The sequence below is a fragment of the Sinohyriopsis cumingii genome, unplaced genomic scaffold, assembly GCF_028554795.1.
Source record: "Sinohyriopsis cumingii isolate HCF-2022 unplaced genomic scaffold, ASM2855479v2 utg002132l, whole genome shotgun sequence".
In the NCBI taxonomy this organism is placed as follows: domain Eukaryota; kingdom Metazoa; phylum Mollusca; class Bivalvia; order Unionida; family Unionidae; genus Sinohyriopsis; species Sinohyriopsis cumingii.
In genome coordinates this window covers 478,832-502,478 of record NW_028316136.1, presented here as the reverse complement: position 1 = coordinate 502,478, position 23,647 = coordinate 478,832, and the positions used below count along the sequence as shown (strand labels likewise).

Sequence of the window (23,647 nt, the reverse complement as noted above, 5' to 3'; positions counted from 1 at the left end):
CTATTTTTGTCTACGATGGACCATTTTGGAACAGTTTTAGAAACTAAACTTTATATATGGAGCTTTATAATCCCTAAAATAATACAGATGCATATTGCAAATTTGAAACTGAGTGATAAGCTCATGGAAAAGCAGTATATATGAGAAGTAAATGGAAAAGATGACCGCTTTTCATGTCTTTTCTGATAGTGTTTTGACACCCTGTAACCATGGCAGTGGACACATGAACACAAAACTGATGTCAGAAATAAATGTTAACCACCTCATATGTACATTATACATAATGTAAGGACATTTGGAGAGGGGGCAGAAAATAACCCTTATTCAGTATAGTCCTTTAATAGCATTGAGATAACAAATACCTCTTGATTGGCGGTCACCAGTCTTATCACATTCCAGAACCAGGATTCAATCCCTGGACTGTAGTGGTGCAAAGGCAAATGTTTGGCTGTATCTGTGATTTAGTGAGGAGACATCTCACAGATGTTTTGACCTTTTCACAGTCTTACTCCACAAGTTCCATTTTTAGCAAAATACATTTCTTATGGTGTTTTAGCTAGTGATATGTTGAACTGAAAGACCATACCTTGCAGTATTTTCATAAAATGTTACATGTTCAAATAAACCTATAGATGGCATGTAACAATGATCAATAGAGTCATTATTAATCTACCTGAGTGACAATCTGTTAACATTAGAGTCCTTATTAATCTACCTGAGTAACAATTTATTAACATGGAATGCAACGAAGATCATTAGAGTCATTATTAATGTACCTGAGTAACAATTTCTAAACAGTATACTCATTATTAATCTGCCTGAGTAAGAACTTCATAATATGGAATGTAACAAAAATCAGTAGAGTCCTTATTAATCTACCTGAGTAACAACTTATTAACATGGAATGCAACAAAGATCATTAGTCATTATTAATCTACCTGAGTAAGAATTTATTAACATGGAATGCAACAAAGTTCATTAGAGTCATTATTAATCTACCTGAGTAACAACTTATTAACATGGAATGCAACAAAGATCATTAGTCATTATTAATCTACCTGAGTAACAACTTATTAACATGAAATGCAACAAAGATCATTAGAGTCATTATTAATCTGCCCGAGTGACAACTTATTAACATGGAATGCAACAAAGATCATTAGAGTCATTATTAATCTACCTGAGTAACAACTTATTAACATGGAATGCAACAAAGCTCATTGGAGTCATTATTAATCTACCTGAGTAACAACTTATTAACATGGAATGCAACAAAGATCATTAGTCATTATTAATCTACCTGAGTAACAACTTATTAGCATTAGAGTCCTTATTAATCTACCTGAGTAAAAGATTTCTTAACAGTAGACTCATTATTAATCTGCCTGAGTAAGAACTTATTAACATGGAATGCAACAAAGTTCATTAGAGTCATTATTAATCTACCTGAGTAACAACTTATTAACATGGAATGCAACAAAGCTCATTGGAGTCATTATTAATCTACCTGAGTAACAACTTATTAACATGGAATGCAACAAAGCTCATTGGAGTCATTATTAATCTACCTGAGTAACAACTTATTAACATGGAATGCAACAAAGCTCATTGGAGTCATTATTAATCTGTGTGAGTGAGAACTTATTAACAGTTGTAAAAAGTGAATCAGAAGGACAAATTTTGGTATTTTGTGTCAGTTCACAAAAATGTTTGACCCATAAGACTTATCTGAAATCTCTCAGAATATTTTGTCATATTTCAAAGTCTGGTCATCATGTATATATGAATGATGTTATAACAACTACAAAGATACCCAGGCTGGTTATCATGTATATGAATGATATTATAACAACTACATAGATATCTATGCTGGTTATCATGTATATGAATGACATTATAACAACTACATAGATATCCAGGCTGTTTATTATGTACATCTGTATATGACTGATGTTATAATAACTACAGAGTTATCCAGGCTGGCTATCATGTATATGAATGATGTTACACAACTACAGAGATATCCAGGCTGGCTATCATGTATATGAATGATGCTACACCAACTACAGAGATATCCAGACTGGCTGTTATGTATATGAATGATGTTACACCAACTACAGAGATATTCAGGCTGGCTATTATGTATATGAATAATGTTATAATAACTACAGAGATATCCAGGCTGGCTGTCATGTATATGAATGATGCTATAACAACAACAGAGGTATCCAGGCTGGTTATCACAAATATATGAATGATGTTATAACACCTACAGAGATATCCAGGCTGGCTATCATGTATATGAATGATGTTATAACAAAGAGATATCTAAGGTTGGTTACCATGTAGATATGAATGATGTTATAATAACTACAGAGATATCCAGGCTTGTTATCATATATATGAATGATGTTATTAATGGCAAATACATGACATCTCAAACATCCCTTTACACCTACCTATGAACTACAATGCAGTGTAATAAAATATAATGGCTAGAGACCATCATGAGGTAGAAATGAAACTACTACACATTGTAATAAAATAATAGCAACCATCATGAGGTATAAATAAAAACACCACATTGTAATAAAATATAATGGATAGAGACCATCATGAGGTACAAATAAAACCACACCACATTGTAATAAAATATAATGGATAGAGACCATCATCAGGTACAAATAAAACCACACCACATTGTAATAAAATATAATGGATAGCAACCATCATGAGGTACAAATAAAACACACCACATTGTAATAAAATATAATGGATCAAGACCATTATGAGGTACAAATAAAACCACACCACATTGTAATAAAATATAATGGATAGTGACCATCATCAGGTACAAATAAAACCACACCACATTGTAATAAAATATAATGGATAGCAACCATCATCAGGTACAAATAAAACCACACCACATTGTAATAAAATGTAATGGATAGCGACCATTATGAGGTACAAATAAGACCACACCACATTGTAATAAAATATAATGGATAGAGACCATCATGAGGTTGAAATGAAACTACAGCAGAGTAATAAAATATATTAATTAGCAACCGTCATGAGGTATGAATGAAACATCACCACAGAGCAATAAAATATAATAGTGACCATCATGAGGTATGAATTAAACTACACCAGTTTAATAAAATATAATAATTAGCAACCATCATGAGGTTCAAATGAAACTACACTGCATTGAAATCAAATATAATGGACGGAGACCATCATGATGTATGAATAAAACTACACCACAGAGCAACAACATATAAAATTTAGTGACCATTGTGAGGTATGAATGAAACTATACCACAGTGTAATAAAATATAATGGATAGAGATCATCATGAGGTATGGATGAAATTACACCACAGAGCAATAAGATATAATAGTAACCATCATGATGTACAAATAAAACTACACCAGTGTAATAAAATATAATTAGCAACCATCATGAATGAAACACCACATTGTAATAAAATATAATGGATAGAGACTATCATGAAGTTCTATTGAAACTACACTACAGTGTGGTAAAATATGATGGATAGAGAACACACTGAGGTACAAATTAAAATAGATCAGAGTGTAATAAAATATAATGGATAGGGGCCATCATGAGGTACAAACAAAACTATACTGCAGTGTAATAAAATACAATGGATAGGGACCTTCATGAGGTACAAATGAAACTACTGCAATGTTATAAAATACAATGGATAGGGACTATCATGAGGTACAAATGAAACTATACTGCAATGTAATAAAATACAATGGATAGGGACCATCATGAGGTACAAATGAAACTATACTGCACTGTAATAAAATACAAAGGATAGGGAATATCATGAGGTACAAATGAAATTATACTGCAATGTAATAAAATATAATGGATAGGGACCATCATAAGGTACAAATGAAACGCTACTACTAATGTTATAAAATACAATGGATATGGACCTTCATGAGGTACAAATGAAACTACTGCAATGTAATAAAATATAATGGATAGGGACCATCATAAGGTACAAATGAAACTATACTGCAATGTTATAAAATACAATGGATAGGGACCTTCATGAGGTACAAATAATGTTACTTTTGTGATTATTTCATTCAAAACTTACAAAAAACGGTTGCTTGTTAAATCTTGGTAAATGGCAAACTATTAAATCAAAAATTTAATATGAAATGGACTTGTTCAGAAAATGCTCTGATTATTATATGATACAAATAAAAATGACAAACAGAAATCATACATGGTAAACATTGTTTCTTTTCTGCAACCCAGGTTTTTGTTCACATTAAGAGGACATGTTCAGCGAGTATACCAAGTCTCCTGGTCTGCCGACAGTCGTTTGATATGCAGTGGCAGTGCAGACTCTACACTGAAAGTGTGGAACATCAAAACAAAGAAACTTCTCTTTGACCTTCCAGGGCATGCAGATGAGGTTAGTGTGAAATTTGATTTTAAAAAAATAGTATTTTTGCTTAAGTAAATTTGTTCGCTTTTAAAATCAGTATATTTAGTACACCTGGCCAAATAGTCAGGTGAACTTATGGTATGTTGTGCATCCAGAGTGCAGCATCCATCAACATTGGCAATTTTCATACAAATTTACCATAGCTTCAGCTGCCATTACTAAATACAAAAAAAATCAGACATGTCTTCTCAGAACCACTCATAAGAATCTGACCAAATTTATCCAAACTCATCCTGTCATGAATGGCTTTCAAGCTTTCATAAAGTATGCTTATACAACATCAATTATCGAACAGACTTTTTCTCAAAATCTGCTCAACAGAATTGGCCTAATTTTGACAGAGGCATTAATTTATAACGGTTTTATTCAGATGTTGATCTGCCATCAAATATGCCTTAAATGGCTTTTCAAGTTTGTAAGTATTATTGTTGTTGTTGGAAGTATTTTTAGTCAGTCATTGCACCATTGTATTGACTGAGTTATTTTCTCCCTAATCTTTTTATTATTTGAGAATTTTCTTGTGATTTTAGTTTTATTTTAGAGATTTTTGTGACTTGCAAAGTGAAGAAGCTTCTCTTAATTTGTTTCCCTTCATTGCATTAGTCCCTTAAGTCTTGAGAAGGAGGAGTCACTATTTCCATTAGTGCTTCAGTACTTACTGGAAGATACACCCGAGACATGCAGGCGTGCATTTTCCATGTCAGTGGTGCTGTCTCTTGCTTCGCTTCCATCAAGATGCAGCATTGGAGACATCTAAGGTCTTGCAGGATCATGGCAAAAACCTGTTGATGAAGGTGGAAACACTCACCAGCAGACTTCTTAGGGACCAGTCCCACCAGTCCCTGGCCACTGCCCCAGGGCATCAAAACCAGCCATAAATTGCAGCCATCCTCATCACAATATGGGACCTCCTTCCAAATTTTGTTAAACAGAGGGAAGCTTCAACGGCTTCCAAACAGGCCCAGATCAAAACTTCCACCCTCTGATATTTTGCTAGATTATTGAGTTGTTAAGTCCAGGGTAGAAAACCATAAGGATCCTCCCCTACATGCCAACCCCCAAGAGAGGTATTGTTGTTGTTGTTGTTGTTGGGTTTAACGCCATTTTTCAGCACACGATAGGCTATACATGGCGGCCAGTATTAATGGTGGAGGAAGAACCCGGGAAAAGCCCGGAAAGAACCACCGACCCTCGAGAAGCTACTGGCAAGCTTTCTCACATATCCACATTGGCCAAATCCGAGACTTGAACCTACGCAGACAGAGGTGAGATGGCAGTGATCCGTAACGGAGAGCGCATTAGACCACTCGGCCACTCGGGGCCCCTAGAGGTATAGTTATTACCAATATAAATGGCAAAACATTGTAATTTGAGCATAAAAATAGCTATATATATAGCCATAATTACAGAAAACTGTCAAAAGCATACGTTTAATTTTTGCAGCTTACCCGGATCTGCAGTTAAAAATATTGACACAATATTAACAAAATCCTTTTCCTCTAAGAATTTTCAGTCACATAACATCCATGAGTCACATATCTTAATATGTGGTGCCATTTCTTTTCAGTTCAGACTGGTCCACTATGTATGTGTGTATCAAAATATAGTGAATCTGTGACATGTGGTTTCACATTCAAGAAATCTGTTTTCTTAGAACTATTTCATGCACAGCTACTATAAATAGAAAATAAGGAAATTAGGCGGAGGTCTAATGATAGATGAATGCACAGTACTGAATAGTCACACTACATGAGCTTCAAACTGTAATTGTTATTGTGTGTCTCATTCAATCCTAATTTCTTTAATCTGTTTCATACAAAAAATGCGTTGTTACGACTAGAACTGGAATACATGTACTGCATGCAGCAAAATGTCCTTTTTGAGAGGTAATCCAATCCTCAAAATTTTGTTAGGATTAAAAAATCCAGATGTGTTCATCAATTATAAGACAAAATAAATAAAGAAATAAATAATTAAAACAAAATTTAAAAATCTCACCTTAAAGTTAACTCACACTGCTCAACATGAAAACAATATTCCTGAATCAAATATATTACCATCTTCCTCCCAACCACCATTTAAATTAAAAGGGAAAGGTTTTTTTTTAAAATGCAAAACAAACAACAATGATTTGAACATAGTCAAGCCATCAAGCTTTTTGAAAATGTAATACTTATGGTGGAAATTAATTGAGTATGATGGGCAACTGCATAAATTACATTTTGCAAGGGAGACAACTTATGTATCACTCATTCCATGGCTGTAAAATTTAATTGTTTCCCTTTGATTAAATTTAAACCTCTCTCTGGCAAGAAGGAAAAGAAAGCTTCAGTTTGGTTTGGTTTTCCAAAGGCACAGCAACACACATAGGTTATTTAGAGTCAAGACAGTTGTAGTATAATGCTTTGCCCTATGACACACCACTGTAGCCAATCAGAGCTGGTCTGATCATAGGATGCAAACCTGCACCTGTTCAACTTCAAGTCTGGCATACTAATCACTGAGTCACCATGGCAACTGCCTCTATTTGTCACCTCGTACGATATGGAGGAGAGCGTGTCAGGTCTGTTCCTCAAGTCCAAAGCGGGTAGAAGAGATAAAGAATTATAGCTTCATATTTATTTTATCATACTGTCAAAAATCAGTTGTTGCATCAGCTAGTTTTCATGTTATGGTTGCAGTATTACTTTGCATGGTTTTTCTTCCTCCAAAAATATGGAATTTATTTTTAAAATAAGGTGACATTTTGTCAGTTATGTCTCAATTTTCTTGAAAGTTGGCAACAAAAAGCCATTTGCACTGTAAGCATGAGAATTTGCAATTTGAGCAAGTGTTGTCAGCTTTATTTTATATTTAATTTCACACATCTACTTCCATGTGTTTGTGTTACAGGTATATGCAGTTGACTGGAGTCCAGATGGAGAGAGGGTTGCCTCTGGAGGAAAGGACAAAGTTCTAAAAATGTGAGTTTACAGTGTTCTTTTTAAATTTGAAGTTGCTTTTTTTTTAAGCCACAAATCCCCCTTGTTTTACATTAGTTGTACAAGTTCTTGCATGCTTTTACAGGCCTTCTGTATGCCTTTAGCTTAATTTCTACAAAAGTTGGAAAAATCCTTGAATTGGCGGAGTTGCCTTGAAAACTTCTAAATTTATGAAGTTTTAAATACTGTTTATTCCCTAACTTGTGCCCCCCAATCTACCATTTCTTCTCTTTTTAAGAACAGAAAATTTAAAAGACGCAGTGTAAGACCTGTGCTTTTCAATACCTGTCTGCTTCAGATCCATGATTGCAACAAAAAGTTGCAGCTGTCTCAGTTTTTCACACTGTTACAATGTATGTATCAATGTATAAGTTACTAAACTCACAGGTACTTGTGTCAAACATGATGCAATAGCTGGGTGGAAAGTTCAAAGACTGAGCAGTCATACTTCAACCAGCTGCTGAGTGGGAAATATTGATAGATTGATAATTTTTGAGCTTATAAATGCCCCACATTTGGAAAATATAATGCTCCTGGGGGTGTTAATTAGGGAATATATAGTATTTCAAAAATATACTATATTAGGAAATTTATTATGCCCTGCCATGAGTTGTCAAGGCTTATAGTCTTATCCTTCCCTCCTCCTCCCCCATCCCTCCTCCTCCCCCATCCCATTTTATCTTGTTTAGGTTTTGTATTTAGGTCACTTTTCAGGCACAGTATTGGGGCATACGTGTTCCAGTTTTTAGATACTGAGGACTAAAATCTTGATCTCACTGCACAGAAGCATCCTTTGTGTTGAGAAAACAACATAAGCCATGGCATTACATGTGCTTGGAACTTACTTATTCTGCAGCTGGAGTTAAACATGGCTGCTTTCATTATGGGGTTCTTAATCCAAGCTAGTAAAAACAAATTACATTGCATGAGTAGAACCTTTTTCTCCATCTTATTTCAGTTAATGATAGGCTTTTGAAGGATTCTTTTTACTTCTCAATATGAACCAGTCATGCCTCCCAACCAGTGTGTCCTCTATCTCAGACATGTGCAATGTCCTCCAAAAACACAAGTCAGTTTAGCAATTTATTTTTAAACCACACCCTATGATGTGGATGAACCGATAAAATGACAGTGCAGCTGGATCTGGCCTGCATGCTGTAGGTTGCACATGCCTGCTCTATTTTATTTTCACCTATTTCGAAACTGCATATTCCTCAGAGTGGGTAACCTTCCTTGGTGAGGATAATACCACTGCCATAACAGTGTAAATTTAGTGAGGTGTGTGCCTATGAATAATGAGGAGTGTGCCTAAGACTCGTGAGGAGTGTGCCTGTGAATTGTGAGAAGTGTGCCTATGAAAAGTGAGGAGTGTGCCTAAGAATAGTGAGGAACATACCTATGAACTGTGAGGAGCGTGCCTACGACCTGTACTGTGGGGAGTGTGGCTATGAACTGTGATGAGTGAGCCAATGACATGTGTGGCTATGAACTGTGATGAGTGTGCCTATGACATGTACTGTGATGAGTGTGGCTATGAATAGTGATGAGTGTGCCTATGACATGTACTTGATGAATGTGGCTATGAACTGTGACTAATGTGCCTATGACATGTACTGTGATGAGTGTGGCTATGAATAGTGACGAGTGTGCCTATGACATGTACTTGATGAATGTGGCTATGAACTGTGACTAGTGTGCCTATGACCTGTACTATGATGATTGTGGCTATGAATAGTGACGAGTGTACCTATGACATGTACTTGATGAGTATGGATATGAACTGTGACGAGTGTGCCTATGACATGTAATGTGATGAGTGTGCCTATGAACTGTTATGAGTGTGCCAATGACATGTACTTGATGAGTGTGCCTTTGAACTGTGTTGAGTGTGCGTATGACATATACTGTGATGAGTGTGACTATGAATAGTGACGAGTGTGCCAATGACATGTACTTGATGAGTGGGCTATGAACTGTGATGAGTGTGCCTATGACCTGTACTGTGAGGAGTGTGCCAATGACCTTTACAGTGAGGAGTGTGCCTATGACCTGTACTGTGAGGAGTGTGCCTATGACCTTTACGGTGAGGAATGTGCCTATGAATAGTGAGGAGTGTGCCTATGACATGTACTGTGATGAGTGTGGCTATGAACTGTACTATGATGATTGTGGCTATGAACTGTTATGAGTGTGCCAATGACATGTACTTGATGAGTGTGCCTTTGAACTGTGTTGAGTGTGCGTATGACATGTACTGTGATGAGTGTGACTATGAATAGTGATGAGTGTGCCAATGACATGTACTTAATGAGTGTGGCTATGAACTGTGATGAGTGTGACAATGACATGTACTTGATGAGTGTGGCTATGAACTGTGATGAGTGTGCCTGTGACCTGTACTGTGAGGAGTGTGCTTATGACCTGTACTGTGAGGAGTGTGCCTATGACCTTTACGGTGAGGAATGTGCCTATGAATAGTGAGGAGTGTGCCTATGAACTGTGAGGAGTGTGCTTATGACATGTACTGTGAGGAGTGTGGCTATGAATAGTGATGAGTGAGCCAATGACATGTGTGGCTATGAACTGTGAGGAGTGTGCCTATGACATGTACTGTGATGAGTGTGACTATGAATAGTGATGAGTGAGCCAATGACATGTGTGGCTATGAACTGTGAGGAGTGTGCCAATGATATGTACTGTGAGGAGTGTGGCTATGAACTGTGATGAGTGTGCCTATGACATGTACTGTGATGACTGTGGCTATGACCTGTACTGTGATGAGTGTGCCTGTGACCTGTACTGTGAGGAGTGTGCCTATGACCTTTACGGTGAGGAGTGTGTCTATGAGCTGTGAGGAGTGTGTTTAGGTGGCACTATACAGTTTCGCATTTTGCATAGGTTAGGATTTTAAAGAAAAAGAATTTCCCCGGCTTTCCTCACTGGTTATACTGGCTATTTAAAAAAGACCTTGTATATCTTAGGTATAATGCAAAGAACCTTTAATTCCCTTTATTTTGGTGTATGATTGATGGATGTACTATGGGTTATAGAGTATACAGCTTGGCCTTACTTCAAATGTGCACCTTTCAAAAAAGTGCTAGCTCTACTTGGTCATTTTCACTTCGTGAACTTCAGAGGTAAATTGTATAAAAAAGAGCCGATAACTTTTTTTACATTTTATATATTTGGTAATTCATTCATTGCACTTTCAGAAGCTGGTATTGTCTAGTCTGGCAAAATTCATTTTCCCTATTTTAATAGCTGCTATGTATAGTGTACTTTAGACTAATTCAGACTGATTTTTTAACACAAGGGAGCAGTCATTTTAGTTAGCAGTGTGCTTAAATCATGTAAAATTTCCAAAAGTACAATATCCAAAAGAAATATCATCCACATTACATTAATGTAGCATAGAGGTATGCAAACATTCTCTCCACTGTGCATGTTTTAAATGCGAACTACTTCACCTTACATACATCACTCTCTCAAAAGTACATATTATCTGGTGAGCGCCACCATAAAGAAGATATAGGTATTATTTTTGTATGATTTCATTATGTTTATATGGCTGAAACATTTAAGTTGCAAGCATCAAAACAATCCTTTTGAATAATTCTCCTGCCTTTCCCCCCACAGAACAGTATTTATGAGTGTCAGAGTCTCTAACAAGCTATTTTAAGAATGCACATTACATTTTGTAAACATAGCAACCAATGTTATGCTGAATGACAGGAACATGAAACTAACCAGAATTATTTTTGAGATATCAACAATGAATTTTACAATTAAAAAAAGGGAGGTAACTCATCAGGTTCATAAAGGTCAAAGGTCAAAGTGTAAAATATTTGCCTGTGGTTTAATATGGAAGAAGCGAATTCACTTTCTCTTCATTTATTTTTTATTTCATTGCAAATAAATGAAATGAAACATTTTCACCATAAATTTCTGTCACTTATTGCAACAGTTTTAAATTTAAGTTGACTCTGTTCCTATATTCTAAGACTTCTAATTTCCCCATAATTAAGGTCACTACTCACACAAACATACCCCATGGCAAATTATGTAAGCAAGAGAAAAATGATCATAATTAGCTTATTTCCATGCTTAACATCAATATGAATGTACCATTTTATTCAGAACATTATACATAATTATATGAAAATAAAAAAAAATGATTGCAAACATTTTTATATTTTCTTTAAGGTGGCGCTATACAGTTTTGCATTTTGCATAGGGTTAGGATTTTAAAGAAAAAGAATTTCCCCGGCTTTCCTCACTGGTTATACTGGCTATTTAAAAAAGACCTTGTATATCTTAGGTATAATGCAAAGAACCTTTAATTCCCTTTATTTTGGTGTATGATTGATGGATGTACTATGGGTTATAGTGTATACAGCTTGGCCTTACTTCAAATGTGCACCTTTCAAAAAAGTGCTAGCTCTACTTGGTCATTTTCACTTCCTGAACTTCAGAGGTAAATTGTATAAAAAAGAGCTGATAACTTTTTTTACATTTTATATATTTGGTAATTCATTCATTGCACTTTCAGAAGCTGGTATTGTCTAGTCTGGCAAAATTCATTTTCCCTATTTTAATAGCTGCTATGTATAGTGTACTTTAGACTAATTCAGACTGATTTTTTAACACAAGGGAGCAGTCATTTTAGTTAGCAGTGTGCTTAAATCATGTAAAATTTCCAAAAGTACAATATCCAAAAGAAATATCATCCACATTACATTAATGTAGCATAGAGGTATGCAAACATTCTCTCCACTGTGCATGTTTTAAATGCGAACTACTTCACCTTACATACGTCATTCTCTCAAAAGTACATATTATCTGGTGAGCGCCACCTTATGTTGATGGTATCACAGTACCAATTGTTTTTCTGTAGACAGCAATGCTAACATTTGGTGAAATAAATATACTTTTATCCGACTTCATTATGCATAACACACTGTCATAGAGAGCAATGTTAGATTGTCATTTTGACAATGACAGAACCAGTTACTCGATTGCATTTAAGAGAGATAACTGTTGGAACTAAATTGGGGTAAGAGTTATCTAGTCACAACAGATAACATTTTCAGTGATGTGTATCAGATTTTTTAAATAATTCAAATACAAAATATGATCTAAATATGAAACTAACACGATATCACATGTTGCCAAGAGACTCAACTTTCTTTTAAGTCTAACAGAAACTACAATTCTTACATAATGCACTGAGCTCCAGGTGGTCAAGTGGTCTAAAGTGCTCACACATAATGCACTGGGCTCCAGGTGGTCAAGTGGTCCAAAGTGCTCACACATAATGCACTGGGCTTCAGGTGGTCAAGTGGTCTAAAGTGCTCACCACTAAGGATCACTGCCATCTAACCTCTGTTAGCTTGGGTTCAAGTCTCAGGCTCAGCCAGTGTGGGTACATGAGAAATCTTCAGCTGCTTCCTTTGGGTCAGTGGTTTTTCCCAGGTTTTGTCACAGGCTCTTCCTCCACCAGTTATACTAGCCGATTTGAATAGCTTATCATGTGTTGAACAGTGGTGTTAAACACAACAGCAACAACATAATGCACCAGTCTCAGCTAGTTTTGTTTTTTATTTTTGAATACAATATTCCATACTAAGCTCTGCCCCTGGGGGTCGTACAGTTGGTACCATTATACCTGACTTCACTTGCTGTTGTGAGGTTATACTAAATGGCAGTTCAGGTCAAAGAATCTGGAATGTCAATGTTGACTTCAAAATTAGGAATTATATACGTATGGCTTGGAGGGATTTCATGGCATTGTCATGGCATCATCTGCTGTCTGTTACTGAGAACAGTGTCTTTCAAATAATAAGACTTGCCGTGTTGTTGGTATTTTCACCTTAAAAGGACTGTCATGATATGTAAAGGGAATAAACCTAAATCCTAATCTTGTGAGGAAAGGAGTACTTAGAGTAGTTACCTCCCTTACATAGTTTGGCAACTTCTGTGTAGCGCTTTAGACAGAATCGCTTCAATACAAAATCTCATCAGAGGTAACTGCGTAAATATTTTTCAAAATTGTTGAATAGAATTTGACCAGACTTAATGGAATTCATCCTGTAAATGCCTTTTAATATAGTCTGGGCAATTTGATTGATCTGTTGCATATTTGGCCTCCACACAGTAACTTTACTTGTCCACCATCTGCAGTGACTAAACTCGGTGGATGGTATGCTCCTGTGGTAAGGAAGAACTCTATCGATTTCAGGGGGAACAGGCCAAAGATCAAAGTTACTGTAACTGAAAGAAGAAAAATGGTTTCTGCACTATAGCCCTCCGCCATCTACAGTTAGGAAATTGTGTATAGTTAACCATGTTTGTAGATTGCTTGCACACTAGCTCTTCATCGTCTACAGTTAGGAAATTGTGTATAGTTAACCATGTTTGTAGATTGCTTGCACACTAGCTTTTCATCGTCTGCAGTTACACAACTTCGTGGATGCCTAATATAATTCGCATGAGGAAGAAAATGATTTTTTAAAAAACTGGTTTCTGCATAATCATATTAGCTCCTAGACCAAATTTTGTGGATGGCTTAAACTTGGAGTAAAGAAGAAGGCTATTGATTTTGGGGTCAAAGGTCAGGGTCATTGACTGAAAAAATAAAAATTGTTTCTGTATAATAACATTAGTCTCCATCACAGGCCTTGCCCATACTTTGTGGCTGGCTTGCACTTAAGGTAAGAAAGAAGAGCCTTTTTATTTCAGGTTCTAAACTAAACGGCATGACTAAAAGAACAGACTGAAACCATTCAGTACAAAAAATTTCAGTTATCTTCATAGAGGACAAATAAAGATGGGGTGAGTTTTTACTGTACCATTCATGTACTCTTGATTGCAACAATCAATTTATAACCAAAAAGAAATTGATATGGTTCGTATATGATGTGTTCGCAGAAAACATTGTCAAGATCTTGAATAACTTCATTCATTTGCTCATCATCACAAATCTACGCCTTCTATATATTTCCATATTTAATATTGTACATTGTTTAGTCTCCCCTACACACCACTGATACCTTTCCATGACTGATGGGGCTGTAACCCGAAAGCCATTACATACGTTTTGCGTCTTCCTTTTAACAATGCTTACATAAGCTTAACGTATTTTAAATCTTCGCATATTTGAAAGTCTAATGAAAACAAACAATATTTCAGAATGTTATTTTATTTCAAATGCTATTTCATTAATCCAACCCAATAACGCCAGCAAAGGGAGCAACACATACTATTCTTTTTGCACATGCGATGTACCACCATATGGACAAAAAAAAAATCCAATTTATATTAATTTCTACTGAATCGGAAGGAATACGAGTTTCCGCCGAAGAGGACGGACGAAGGACAAACTTGCAATATCTCAGTATTTCTACAGCTTCAAACAAAGAACACGTCTTAAATCTCTTTTTTTCACACTAATTTTAAACAGAATTTTAAAAAATGGTGTAGACATTGACTAATTGTTTTTATTACTGTTGACTCTATGAAATGACTATTCAATTTATTCAAGCTTAGTAACAATACCGATTCTTGAAGGAAACAGTCAGAAGTGTTTGCTTTTGTTTTTTTCAAGGTCCAAAAACTTTTATGTAATTAACAATTTTCCAAGCTAATAGCGTTTCTATGACTATTCATTGTGCTTGACCAAAGTCCATTTTTCAGCTGGACAAGAATAAGTGATCATTCAGCATACCATGGTCAGTCAGGACATTAAGGAAACCATCCATTTTATGACACTGTCACCAGGAAATAAAAGAATCTTTATAGTATGGGATTTATATTCTTCCTTGGTAGCTGCTCTTGAGTGTCTAAGTGGTCATTTGACACCATTTGATAAATTTCAGCTGTCAGTTTTAAATCCTACACAATGGATTCTTAACTCCACTTGGCCTCTCACATCTCCAATCTGTTTGAATTATCATTTCCTGAATTTCATGGTCTTCTCACATTGATCAGATGGCTTTCTAATAGATGCTTGGGCCCTCAAAACACCTGCACGATCCTGCTGATGTTCTGAGTTAAGTTTCCAGTGCAAGGGTTAATTGTGACTATTTCTTTCTGGAAAGCAATGTCGTGTTATTCCCACACGGCATTGCTTTCCAGGCCCCGAATTCATGAAACTTTTTAAGTAAGAAACTTAATGAGAAACTCAAGGTCAAGGTCAAGACAAATTTCAGCCTATAACTTTAATTAGAATATAGCTAAAATTCATAACTTGGGTCCCTGTAAGAGACTGCCAGATTTCCATGACAGTTAAACCTAAGTATCATACATAATTTTGAGGTTTTTAGCTTGAACTTCCGTTTCTTGATTAAAACGTTTCGAGAAAACTTGCCCAAACTTTTAATGAAACGATGACTTTGTCAAGACAGTCTAATACTTAAATAGACTATACAGATGAGAGCAGATAGTGTAGATGATAGTAGATAATATATATCAGGGGTCTCAAAGAAGCGGGCCGCATTCGGCTCGCCAAGCCGTTTCCTGTGGCCCGCAAAATGATTGGCGTCACAAGGTGTCGTGAGAGATAACAAAGGTGGTGCGGCCCGCGGGCCATCGAAAACGCCCTCATGCGGCTTTCAGGGTGTTTGAGTTTGAGACCCCTGATATAGATATTTGATAATACAGATGGTAATAGATGATATAGATGATAGTACGTAATGTTGATGGCAGAACATAATATAGATGTAAATTTTATAAGATAGATGATATATTTGATAGTATATATAGATGACAGTAGATAATATAGATGACATGATTTTCATGATAGTATATGTGGATGATAGTAGATGATATAGATAATAGTAGATAATATAGATGCAGGAGGAGAATGTCATTTCATTACTCCATGTGAGTAAGCAATTTAGATAAGTGATGTTCAGACCCTGGTTTTAGAAATTTATCAGAATTTCTCCTCAGATGAAAATTTGAATTACTTTTGAAAATGTTTGACTTTGTCCAGAGGAAGAAACTCTTTGAGTTTATAAATTTAACTCTAAGAATTTGGGAAAGTTACTCTTTGAGTTTATAAATTTAACACTGGGAATCTTGGAATTTTTTTACGTTTCAAGTAACATATCTATGTTTAGAGATAACTGAAATCCAGACTACCAGAAGGGATCAGTGTCTTTCATTAAAAAGCATATGTGCTTCAAATTAAATATTACGATATTTAATGTCATTGTGTCATGGACATGTACCTTATTTCATGGCGCCAAACTATTTTCAACAATTAAAAAACGTTTGGTTATCAAGAATCAGATTCTGATGTAATAAAACTATTTCAGTTATGAAATATTGCTTGCTTTCTTTGAGAAATTTCAATCATACCTGTGTTTAACGAACTCAGAAGATGAGATTCATTACAAGCAGGGGTCTAACCTTTAAAACTTAGTCTTTATACACAGGTAAATTTGTATTTATTGATGTATATATGGGACGTTTGGAATTAGGTCTTTATGGACAGGGTGTCATTGTAAAAAGTTGTCGCTAAGACTAGTTTGACTATTTTCTTAATCGAGAAATTCATGTATAATTTGATTAGTTTGTTTTTTTTACAAAGAATTTGTACAGAATGGTAGTAAAGATTATTATAAAACAAATTACAACGTCTCTGTGTTCTTACAAACTACCTACATACATAATGAATACTCCGTGTTTTCACGAACTACCTACATACAATATGAATAAGTTACGCAGATACTACTTTTTTTCTTTCTTTTGATATGTATATACTGACACGTGAAAATAAAAGTGTTTCTGTTAATATGTTCGTTGCAGTTTAAATTTCCACCTGGCAGTTTACAACAGCTAGTATCGAAGGTGACAAAACCTAAAGCATTTACAATATATAAGGAGTCTGGCAACGTATATTTAAGTGGGGGCCTTATTATTGCTTTGAAGTGTTAGAATCCCAAAAACATGTCCAACTCAAGGCTAGACTTGTTGCATTTTAGAGGTCTTTAAAGCCACGGATATTGATATATAATATGGTCCTACAACCACCGGCGAATTTACTTACTTTATTTTGGATGCTTTGATGATTGCCAGTTGTCGCATTCTCTCTACAGGTAATTGAGGCCTCCTTGATTGTTCTGGATTGGATTTCGAATTAATATAAAGGTGAATCAAATACTTTCTTTGCTCTATTCCTTAATCGAATCTCGGATGCAGTCAGTGTGTTCACTCTCCACAGACGGGCTTGATGTTAAGGAAATATCAAAACTTGGTCACCATGACCTGCGCTTCCAGATTTAATAAAGGTTGCTTGTAGTGTCACAATGTGTATCAATACGAGACATAGACATAGTGTCGCAATGTGTATCAATACGAGACATAGGCATTTAGTGTCGCAATGTGTATCAATACGAGACATAGGCATTTAGTGTCGCAATGTGTATCAATACGAGACATAGACATAGTGTCGCAATGTGTATCAATACGAGACATAGGCATATAGTGTCGCAATGTATATCAATACGAGACATAGGCATTTAGTGTCGCAATGTATATCAATACGAGACATAGGCATTTAGTGTCGCAATGTGTATCATCAATACGAGATATAAACAAAGTATCGCAGTGTGTATCAATACGAGATATATATATGTTGTTGTTGTTGTTGTGGGGTTTAACGCCATTTTTCAGCACACGATAGGCTATACATGGCGGCAGGGGCGTATTAACCATTAAGCAGACTAAGCACGTGCTTAGGGCACCAGGGCCAAAGGGGGCACCACAAAGTTGAGAAAAGGGTGAAAATCAGAAAAAAACGAATGAAGATTTGTATAAAAAATTGATAAAACTAGTGCAAATTGATCATAATGTTCTGTTTCTTGATCATGGTGCACCCTAGGGTTATCTTCGCAGGTGTACGTGGAAAGGAGGGGGGCACCAAGATTTGTCATTGCTTAGGGCACCAGTGAGCCTTAATCCGCCCCTGCATGGCGGCCATTATTAACGGTGGAGGAAGAGCCCGGGAAAACCCCGGAAAGAACCACCGACCTACGAGAAGCTACTGGCAAGCTTTCTTACATACCCACATTGGCTGAATCCGAGACTGGAACCGAGATATAGACATAGTGTCGCAATGTATATCAATACGAGACATAGGCACATAGTTTTAACCCTGGTAAACTTGTATCCCTAAAAAAATAAAAGAAAATGATGTTAAAATTATTTAAAAGGTATATCAAATTAAATATAAAGGTAAAAAATCTACAAAATCATTTTAAAGTATATGGTCAAAATTTGTTATATACACTGCATACTTTAGAAAGTTATGGTACAGCATTAAAGTTTATCAGATGAGTTCAGATTATAAAAAATTCTTACGTCGATCCCCGTGACAAAGACGTGTTCCACGTTCAGTATGTATATGTGTGTGTTTTTTTTCTGAATCCCAGCAATATGGAGTGGTATGCATACATTATCATTTAACGGCACATTGTCGTACATCTAGCGCTTGGTCGCTATTTATCTACTTTTTGGGGTTTCGTTCAAACACATTTTTAGAAGTAATTAATGTCTTTTATTTATAATGTTGGTGCCCGAGGGCACCATATTGCGATCTTGGGCTGATTATGTGTTATGCACTAAAACTGGGCCACTGAGACCTGCTTTTGCTGTTGGCATTACATCAAACGGTGAAATGAGGGAGTGCTTATTCAATTCTGTAGACCAAGTGATATTTAGAGCACATACTCTGGTGACAGTAAACTCTAGTTTAGTCTGGTAAAACTACTTACAATACTTTAAGTATCAAAATTGATAACGTCACAGTATCTGTCACATTCTTATGTGTTCACAATCTCAACCGTCTCGATGTACCACTTCTGTGTATGTATATAACAATCATCAAGATAGTAATACTGTTGGGAGAGATTTACCTTGACCGCAATCTGCCAGCCCTTCTATCTCAGTCATGTCATTCGCTACCTTGAGGTCAGTCCAATGGATCATATCTCGAATGTATGCCGATAGCTGCCTTCGGAGAAGCTAGAAAAGCAAGGAACTTCTATTTTTTTTATTTGTAACTTCTCCAGTTTTAGAAATAACCGAGAAGTCCAATAGATTGTAACTGCTATTTTGTGCCGAGAAATTTCCGGTAACAAAATGTTTGGGGTTTTTTCTTTATATTACTGCGCCGACATACATCTGAGGCATATTTTTGTTTCATAGAAATAGCCGAGGATGTTCCTTTTGGAAGCTATGTGCGTCCATGCGTGCGTTCACGCGTGCGCGCTCGTGTGTATGTGTCTCCATCGAAAACTAAAAAGATAGCTGTATACCCCTGGACATCAGTAACATACACCATCGAGACCAGCACGCATATTAATATCTTGTTTGGGGATTATGTTGACGTCGTGATGTATTTTAAAGGACAATTGGCCTGGGTAGGAAAATTTATTCTAATGCTAAAATATGTCCTTTTATTGAATAAAAAAAAGGTTAATCAGTTTAATGTGCCTAGTAGGAAATAGACCATTGAGCCACTCAGATGTTTCAGGAAAACTGACGGGTTAATAACAAGCTGGGCAGCATGGAAACGTATTTTTTATCATGTTTTGGTGATACTGTTTCAGTTTACGTACATATTAGCGTGCCAGAACAACTGAAGTAGTTGTGATCAAAGCGTTAATTTCAACTTTGAAGTAATATTAAATTAATTTCCAGTTGTATTATTTTAGGCACTTCTGAAGAGACTACAGAGTATAATAAACAGCTTATAACACGCAGTTTGATATTACACATGCGGTTTATTATTGATAGTACCCGTGTTTTATTATTGATATTACAAATGCGTTTGATTATTCATATACAAATGCGTTTGATTAGTGGCGCTTTAGTTGGACTTAATTGCTTTTTGGTGCTTCGTTCTTGACAAGGTAGCTCAGTCTTTGTCTTGCCTGGTCAGAAACATGTACTTCACTTTGTCAAAAACGCCGTTGTTTGGGTCCACTCTTATCTTTGCGTCAGACTCTGGAAAATAGCGAAAATATCCGTCATTGTTACAAGTAGTGAAAGGGGTCACCCTAGCGACAATGGGAATTAGCATTACAGAGACCCCTGGGTCACTCTAGCGACAATGGAAATTTAACATGGAGAAAAATCGTGGGTCACTCTAGCGACAAGGGGAATTAACATGGGAAAAAACCTTGGGTCACTCTAGCGACAAGGGGAATTAACATGGGAAAAAAACCCTGGGTCACTCTAGCGACAAGGGAAATTGAACATGGGATTTTTTTTTTTTTAAATTTTTTTTAAAAAAATTTTTTTTTAAAAAAGGGGTAGGCAATTCAAAGACTATCTCTTTTCGAGAAATATGGCTGGCCCTGAAAAGGGCCTTTGGGTTTTCTTCTTCTTCTAATTTCTTCTTTTCCTCCACCAACTTCTTATTTTATCTCCAACACTCTTTCTCTTCTTTTTTTTCTCCTTCTCTTCTTTCTTCTCTTCCTCCTCTTCTTTCTTCCTCTTTTCATTTTCTTCTTCTTTTTCAATTTTTTCATTCCATTCTCTCATCCTTATCCTTTCCTCTTCATCCTCCTTTTCCTCCTTTATTTCTTTCAACAGATCACTAATGATTACCTTCATTTTTCGTAAATTGTTTATCTCCATCTTCACTCTATGGGGACTATATGAGTAGTGATCCTCGTTTAGGTTAACCAACATTTGCTCAAACATTCCTAAATTGTCCATGACGTTTTGCAATTTTTCCATTTTGTTAAGGTGGTTTGACGCCATCTTCTTTGTATTCTTTGCAGAATGGTTTGAACAACGAATACTGTGGGTTCTTATACGAAAAGCGCGAACGTGAAGGAAAACATCCCCCTAAAACATGAAATGGATCTTACCTAGATGATGACCCAACATCGCGCGGACGTGAAGGAAAACATCCCCCTACTTTTTCATATAATATAACCCTAACTATACTCTTCACATACTCTAAGAAACCCATAATTTACTATTCACACAAACTTACTTCACCATTTACAAACACAAACACACAAACACACACTTCCACTATTAATAAAGAGTTAGTGTTTATATTCACACTACTCTACCTACACACATTGGGCAAATTAATAGTTATTTCTTTTCTAGAGTATTGGGTAGCCCTGAAAAGGGCTGTTTTGTTTGGAACTTCATGGACACCTGGTTAATGGTGGCACCTTCCAGGCCTGGCGCCACATACACATCTTATCCCCCAGTTACTTTTTACCTTTTGGGGGGAGAGAGCAGAGGCAGGATATGTCGCTTCAGAATCCCAATTTTCACTCTCTGGGATTTTGAAATTTCTTCTCTCCTTTTCCTCCTCCTCTTCTTTGTTTCTTCTTTCCTCTTTATATCTTCTTTCTTCTTCTTCTTTGTTTCTTCTTTCCTCCTCTCTTATCCTTCCCTCCTCGACAATGGCTTCCGCGGCCAGTTCATTTAATATGCGCCTGGCATATTCCAGATGCACATGAAGCTCCAACAGTTTCTCAAGTCTCGTGTTCATTTTTGGTGTTGATCAATCAACAAGGGTAGCTCGACTGCCGAACGAGTTTCAATTTATAGTGAAAGCGCGGACGTGATGGAAAACATCCCCCTAAAAACATAAAATTCATCTTACCTAGATCATGACCAAAAACAACAACAACGCGCGGACCTAAAAGAAACACTCGCTCACTTTTTTATGCTACCCATCACTTCAATAGACTATCCACATACGCAAAGCAATCCAATCTAACCCCTAATATACACCTCAAACAACCCCAAAAACAAACATCATTTTAATCTACTATCCACACCAACCTACTTTATCACTTACAAACACAATCACACAAACTCATACGCTCACATTTTTAAAAGCTAGAGTTAGTGTTTATTTTCACACTACTCTACCTATACAAATTGGCAAATCGATCGTTATTTCTTTTCTAGAGTATTGGGTAGCCCTGAAAAGGGCTGTTTTTTGTTTTTTTTTGCTATGGCATTCTTTTTTCAGTTTCTAAGAATGCGATGTCCTCTGAGGATAGACTTTCTGGCGATTGGTCTGCTTCTTCGGAAAGAGAAGAAGAATTCTTTGGTGTCGATACGACAATCCACAAAGCCTCTGTCAGCTTCAGGTTGCTGCTGCTGTTGCTGTTGTTGCTGCTGCTGTTGCTGCTGTTGCTGCTGTCTCTGAAGTCTGTACTTCTCTGTCCATTCTTCTTTCTCCCTGTTCATTTCTTCTCTGAAGAGCTCTTCTATCAGGTCTTCAGTAATTTTTAACATTCTCACATTCTCTATTTCTTCTGGCTTCGGTATCAGACTGTGTCTGACCCTATGCAAATTCACGTAGGCTTCGTTGAGCTTAGCTAGTTTGGAGCACATCTTCTTAGGAGGATGAGTCGACAATGGATGGCTAGACTGGGAACAACCCGGTTCTTAAAGTGAAAGCGCGGACGTGAAGGAAAACATCCCCCACACGATTTTCGATTCGCAACGTTCAGTGATTGTCATGAGAGGGATAGTAAGAAATGAAAGAGCATCAATTCAACATTCTTATAGCTAAACAAAAGACAAAAGCATTTTTTCAAAACACAACATTTTTTATTCAAAATCACTTAACACTAAACAACAACTCTAACATTTTTAACAATAATCCAACACTATAACATCAAACAATTTTTTTTCAAATCTCAAACATTTTTTTTCTTAATCTACTTTAAACAGGGCTGACAACGTTGTGAATGAAATTGTGATTTCCACTGTTGGAAATCATTAGGCCATTGATTGACACTACGTTTCCTAGCTTGAGACAAAAGATAAGCATAATGGTCACAAAACCATCGATCTACTTTCACATCGTTTCTAGCAGAAGAACGAGGATCAAAATGAGTCACTAAATGTTCTAAGGAATAGCCCAGGCTGCGATGATGCAGAAAATACACACAATATTGTCCACACACCAAGGAATCTGTGCCTTGTAATTTCACGTTATTGAATCGGGTGGTTTGAGCATTTCTTCTCATAAAGTCAATGATATCGTCTTCCAAAGGGGGCAATCCGTACGAATCGAAATATTCCACACATCCTTCTTGAGGAAAGTAAACGGCTACCCAGTGGGTTCCTGGGAGATGACTATCGTCCGTGTTGATCACGTAAGCTTGATGGT

At 36.3% G+C, this 23,647-nt stretch overlaps 1 protein-coding gene across 1 annotated transcript in view; it reads left to right on the top strand.

The window, feature by feature from the left end:
• The window catches only part of LOC149771071 (uncharacterized), an 80,834-nt gene that overhangs the window by 3,908 nt on the left and 53,279 nt on the right, over positions 1-23,647 (top strand). The window contains exons 3-4 of the mRNA XM_089948866.1: positions 4,306-4,465; positions 7,391-7,461. Of these exons, the coding sequence (XP_089804992.1) occupies positions 4,306-4,465; positions 7,391-7,461 (231 nt within the window). The remainder of the gene's footprint in view (positions 1-4,305; positions 4,466-7,390; positions 7,462-23,647) is intronic.